General features: G+C 25.5%; 1 protein-coding gene across 1 annotated transcript; it reads right to left on the reverse strand.

The window, feature by feature from the left end:
- Positions 1-568: 568 nt before the first annotated feature.
- LOC114125686 (uncharacterized) lies at positions 569-5,785 on the reverse strand. The gene is made up of 12 exons (XM_050207245.1): positions 5,759-5,785; positions 5,087-5,273; positions 4,860-4,991; positions 4,640-4,711; positions 4,224-4,292; positions 4,064-4,138; positions 3,900-3,956; positions 3,585-3,811; positions 3,337-3,496; positions 3,158-3,265; positions 2,695-2,793; positions 569-673 (listed from the first exon to the last, which is right to left on the reverse strand). Exons 1-11 carry the CDS (start codon positions 5,783-5,785, stop codon positions 2,765-2,767), a joined length of 1,143 nt encoding a protein of 380 aa, XP_050063202.1. The 3' UTR covers positions 569-673; positions 2,695-2,764.
- Positions 5,786-6,925: the final 1,140 nt, after the last annotated feature.

A 6,925-nucleotide genomic window follows, 5' to 3' on the forward strand; every position in this document is an offset into this window, starting at 1 on the left:
TAGCTAGTGCTTAGCGATGATCTAGAGATAGTAATAAGTCTGCTAATGCCAAGTCGAGCGATATTGAATTTAACAATCGCTAAGAAGTTATACTTACCACATCTATTTACCATCATTTTGTGAACTCTATGTGATATCAATAGCTAACTACCCTAGGTAATCTGTTGGTGATTATAGCGACCATGTTAACCTCTATGCGATGTTCAAAAAGTACCTCATAAACTTCTATAAGAAGTCACGCTAAATTATGTAATTGTGAATATAGGATATATTTTAATTTCTAAGTACATAATGTATTCAAATAAGATAATGTAGTAATAAAAGAAAAGTTTTCTTTATTTTGAAAATAATAATATTAGGTACATATTATTTACATATCAATATATCATTATAATAGAAAAAATGTATAATAATATTACATATCAATATATAATTATAACAGAAAAAAATGTATAATAATATAGATAATATATAAATTAATATAAATCATTACAATAGAAAAAATGTATATTACATATTATTATATCATTACAATAGAAAAAAAATTATAATAATAGGTAATAGCAGGTTTAGTTTTATAGAAACAAAAAAAAAAAAAAAAAAAATGAATAAAAAATAAATAATGTCTTGCAATTACTGTTACTGTTAATTTTGATTTAAATCTTTTTTGAATCTATAAAAGGAAAAAAACATGATATAATTAATAAATAAGTTATTATTTTAATTTTTATGGTTATTAAATTATGATGAAAAATTATGACTTAATGCCATAACAATAGCCATGCCATTAGACATTTCGACGAAGAAGCATTTATATTTAATTTCGGTAACACTAATACATTTTAATTGAGATTCAGACCTACCATCAATTATAAAGGTAAATATTAAATCTGATTTAACAGGTATATTGAAAAAAGTAGAGCATTTTAAAGTACAAACTTCAAAAACAATTTCTCCAGTTTTACGCTTAAATATATGTTTTACAGATGCTATTTCATTATTCATTAACATGATATAATTGTTTTTAGTACTTTGTGTACATATAAAATAGTTATTGATATTTAAAATTACATTTTCATAAAATATAAAACCATGATTATTAACCAATGTCAAATTATCACATTCTTTGCCAAACTTATACATTTCAATTGAAGTGATTTCATTATTGTTATTATTATAAAATATATTCATTTTTTCAATTATACGATTAACAGCTTCTTGTAATGGAAATTGAGAATTTTTAATTTGTTTTTTTATTAATCCAAGATAATTTTCATATCTAAAAGCACTAAAGTTGTCTAAGCAACCATGAAGTTTTACATAGAATGATAAATGAATAAGACTATGGACATTATAAGTAACAAATTTCACACCATAATGTATCTTAAATTCTTCAACAAATTCAACAATTAAATTATGAGCTATTTCATTATTTAATAAACATAAATCAGGTGTAATTAAAATTTTTATAGCACAATGTAACTTCATAAAATGTAAATAAAAAGCCTTTTTTAATCTTTTTTTTAATACTAAGGGGCCAGTAAAAAGTAAGAAATTCCGAAATTCTGTGGCTTTCCAATGTTCAATATCATTTAATGGCCTTGGTAATCTAGCAAACTCCTTTGGAAAAAATTTTCTTAAACTTAACATTTCAGTATCTATATCTTTACATATACCTATAGGAATCCTAACTGATTGATTTCCTCTCACCCAAAATTTTAAGAGCCTTTTCATCACACCTAAACAAACCAAATGCATATAGTCTAAAGGCACGGCTTCAATAATATTTATGGGCAAACGTTCCAATGGGCTATTCCCTTTATGGTATTCATCATCAACTTTATTTCTAAAACCAATGTCAGTTCTCAATGATGAATTTACCCCCAAAAATGTCATTCTATGATCAATATATACTCCTTCCTCATTACATGAATTGCATCCTACAGTGGAATTAAAACTTTTAACATTTAATAAAAAGCTTTTGGCTGGCGCATCACAAATCACTTGATTAATATTTACACTTAGTAGTTTATTATTTATTGATATTCCCCTATTAATCAAATCTAAAGCGTCATCAATAAACAAATTTAAAAAATCTTCAATGGACTCAGGTTTTTTTTCTGAACTATAATAAATACCAACTGCAAAAACTAAAGAACGTATTTGGGGTAAATTAGTTACAGAGCAAAGAATTGGCCAAAATTGTCTTTTTGAGCTTTTAGCTAATGGCAATCCATCTATATTAAAGCCTAAATTAATTTCATTTATATTTGTCAACAAATGTTTATTGAAGTTTAATAGTGGAGATAACATTTTTTCCAATCCCAAATGAATATATGTTCCTGGTTGTATATGTATTATATTATGTGTTCTTGGGGTATTCATCAAAGTTCTCACATCCTTTGGTAAATCTAACCCTTCTGTTCTTAATATACTTAATAAACTATTTACACTATTTTTAGATACATTGTACTCCAATACCCATTGTTGTAGTTTTTCTTTAATAGTAGGTGTTTTCACAAGGTTATTAGATAAACTTTGATTTGATTCAGAAAAAGAAGATAGATTTAAATTTGATTCAGAATAATTTGAACATAACTGATCAAATGTACAACTTTCAAAAATCATATTTTGAGGTTGAACATGTGTTTCTGAACTATTTAAAGAAACGGTAGGTATTTCAGATGCACATACTTCTTTATGCGGGCTGATGGTCATTTGTTCTGCCATTAACTTGCGTTTAAAATGTCTTAAAGACATGGTTTCAATTGTGGTCCTTTTTTTTCGAGGAATCTATAACAAAACAAAATACATACCCAAATAGTAGACAAAGAAATACATAGCGGGAAGAGGAAAACCATATTTTGGGAGTTTTTAATTCTTGTGGAAAATTTGAACGGAATAATTTTTTCCATAATATTTGGTGGGGAGAGGTGGGTTTGTTAAGAACCACCCAAAACTTTACAACTGACAATACATATATTTAAGTTGAGAAATACATTTTGAATAATGATAACAAATCTAAATATAAAAAATCTATCTTAATATAGTACTAAAATAATTGTGTTCTATTAGATATACGATAAGGTAATGATAAGTAGCTAGATAAACTCTAACACTAATCAAAGCATTGTTGAAATAGTTTGAATTACATTACCGTTGTCTACAATGTCTCTCTTCAAACGTTGTGCAGCATGCCTAAACCAGTCTTTTATGAATATTTCGAAAGAGTTTTCATCATTTTGAAAAATGCCAATACAAATGTCTAAAAAATATAGTATAAATTAAGAATACTGAGAAACAGTATTACTAAGTAATTGTATACGGAAAAATTACTTTTCATTGTCTTAATCAATTCGAGTCCATCAAGGCGACAATCGTTTTTAAAACCTGTCCATGAACAATGGGAAGCAAGTTCGTTTGAAAATAATTTGGACAAAACTCTTTTTACAAAATGCTTAGCATTTGTTCCTCCGATAGAGGTAATTAAATTTACCTAAAATAAAATAAATACACTAGTAAATTAAATATTAATTGCTTATGAAAAGTATCAATAATAATTTCAACATATTCAGTATTTTTACCAATTTTGACTTAAATTCATTATCAGTTTTAAATTTTTCTTCTACATTTTTTAATGCTTCCAATTCTTTCATAGGAAAATAATTTAAAAAATTGGTGTCGACTGCTGTTATTGGCATATTATTTGTTTGGTTTTTTTGAAGAAGATTTAATATAATATCCAATTTCTTATCAATTCTCTCCAAATACAAAGTATTTGCTGACGTTATCTTTTTCATTTTATTATAATCTATGACAATATGTTTATAAATTATAACAGGGACAATATTATTTAAGGTGCTTCCATAATATTTATATAACTTAATTAACCAAAATACCTGCAGAATTAATATCATGTTGAGAACTATTGGTGGGCCAATAACTTGAAATGTCTGCTAAGAAAAAAAAAAACAATGTTATTTGTTAACACAAAATACACTATAAATTACAGTTGAAATATTGTCATTAGTATACATAATGGATTCATTAATAGACTTTGTACCTGTTTTATTAATTATGTTGTCAAAATTTTGATTTATTTGATTAGACAAAGAAGATGAACAATTTTGTTCTTGAACTAAATTAAATCATAAATGGCACATTTTAGAGTTTTAGTTGGTTAACAGCACATTAAATTAACATAGAATATTTTTATTAATCACCTATGTTGTTAGCTGCAATATTACTACTTGTAGAGGATGAAAATGATGATACGTCAACAGCTAAATCATCTATTTTGTAATAAAAAATATAACAATTGGACAAAGTTACAATACATAAAAAAAAGTTATTATGTCACCTGTATTGTTATTTGTAGTAGGATAACTTTATGAGTTGTAGAGGGTGAATAGATTTCAGTTTCTTGTACTAAATTTAAATATAAATAATAATTCTTAATTACTCTAATAATAGTCACAATGTATAATATATTTAATTACCTGTGTCATATGATAGGTTTGGTGGTATTTCATCCATATTATACAATGTATTAACAGCATCTATAATATAGACATAAAATTATAATAAAATTAACAGAACAAACATATAAATATAAGTAATTGAAATAGATATTACATACCTGACACATAATTGATACCAACATTTTGTGTTGTTTTCGAAATACTTAAAGGTTCAGTATCACTATCAGAACCTAGAAAATTATAAATATAACTTGCATTGTGAATTTAAATAGTTCATATTTAAACTAATAAAAAGTTGCATAATTAATCAAATTTTATCTTAAAAACATAAAATGTTTATCCCATATAAAGAAGGTACAAAAGTAAATTTCTACATACTATCATCATTAGGTTTATGGCAAGTTTTTAATATTTTTCTCCTATTTTCTTGTCCCATATCACCTACATCAGTTTCCCCACCTGATGTTAGGTATATTTCAACTTCTCTTGATGCGGCATCTTCATAATTATCTTAAATGTAATTGATTGATAAGGTACATAGCAAAAAAAAATACAATTTAAAATATAAAACCGAAACACCTAATATATATTCTATAGGTACCTACCATAACGTTCAACTACTCTAACTGGGTGAGATGTCCATTTAGAAGTAGGCAATGCAGCATTTCTCAACATTGTGGGGGATACTCTCATATTAGGCCACTTACAATAGTATGAATCGCCACATTTTGACAGCCAATTCATAGGAATGACCGAATATTTATGTTCTTTTGGAAAATATCCAATTATCCACTAAAAGATATCGATTAAGTGGTACAAGTCCATGAAAAAATCATTAAAGACACATTATTTTATTCAAAAATGCATTTACTTTAATTATTTAGCTTTGTACATTCTTATGATATATACCTATGTCCTATTATAATAATAATAATAATTTTATTTATTTTCCAACTATAGTTTAAAAATTTTAGAAAAACAAAATTAACATATTATATTATGCAAGTAGGTATTAATATTATATAAATACAAAATTATATAGCTACCTAATTACGTATACCTCAATAGAACGAAATCATAATATTTAAATAAATAAATAATAATACCAATAGGTGTTAATGTAAAATATCAATATGTAAAGCAGGTTGTATGTATGGCTATTTACCCTCTATATAATTATAATGAAATAAATTAATAATAAAATATAGATTATTTTACATAGAATAGTGTGTTGGTTATCATAATAGAAAAAATAGAAAAATATACAACATAAGTACCTGTGATGGTGAACTTGTTCCTTCCATATTTCAATATACAATTATCAATCTGTAAAATTGTATTAATACCTATATTTAATTAATATTAAATAGTAAATATATAAGTATATAACACTAGAGATAACGTGAGATGAAATTTGTATTATGGCCCTGGGTATTGCCTATTTTAACCCGACGTTAGTAAGTCACATTGTGGTCTGTTCGATCATGTAAAATTTTTCAATAATAAAAAAACGTTTCATACACTTTTATAAATTTTATTAAAACAAATAATTATTTCAAACAATTTTTACAATTTATATGGGTAATATAATTACAAAAAGTTACTTCTGAGGTTACTTCTTTATTATTAAACGAATATTAATAATAGGTAATAAAAAAAAAAAGAATGTAGGTAGGTACAAATTATATGAAGTCTCGTGGACCGCAATTTGAAGTTTTCAAAAACACCCTTGGCAGCCAAATTTTTATATTTATTTTATTATTATAGTATTTTTAATAATATGAGTAAAAAGTAAATCAGCATCAATTACTGAAATGCAAAACGTTTAAATCAAGATGTAAAAAAGTTGGATAATTTTGACCATAGCGAGACTAACGTCGAGTTAAATATTATTAATTTATATAGGTACTAAAATCAATATTAAATAAGTACTTACGTATTTAACTGTATTTTCAATTTTGCTAGGTATAGTTAGGAAATTGGACATCGGCAGACAGCAATATAATGTTATGAATTTAATATATTTAATATTTATGATAAAACCGTTATAATGCGTATAGTTGATGCAGAATAATAAGTGTACGACGCGCCCGCGCGCCGCGGTGAGCGAGCCAGCGACCATAATATAGATAAGTACTCAATACGGCCGGCTGGATAAACCCGTAAACATATAAATAATATATGGTTATTTTTAGTTTTAATATATTATTAACAATAATATAAAAACAACAAAGTGATGTTTATGCTACTACTATGTGCAGTTATATTATTAATAACAAATGTTATACATTTCCACTTCTGAGGAACGTAATTTCTTAACTACCCAGAGACATTAAAATATACACATCTCTAGAAATGTTTTGAAATAAACTACTAATTATTATTGATCTATAGTATGTTATACAGATGTTATATTTTGGAACTAAAATTACACAAATTTTGTA

Source organism: Aphis gossypii, chromosome X (genome assembly GCF_020184175.1).
Source record: "Aphis gossypii isolate Hap1 chromosome X, ASM2018417v2, whole genome shotgun sequence".
NCBI lineage: Eukaryota > Metazoa > Arthropoda > Insecta > Hemiptera > Aphididae > Aphis > Aphis gossypii.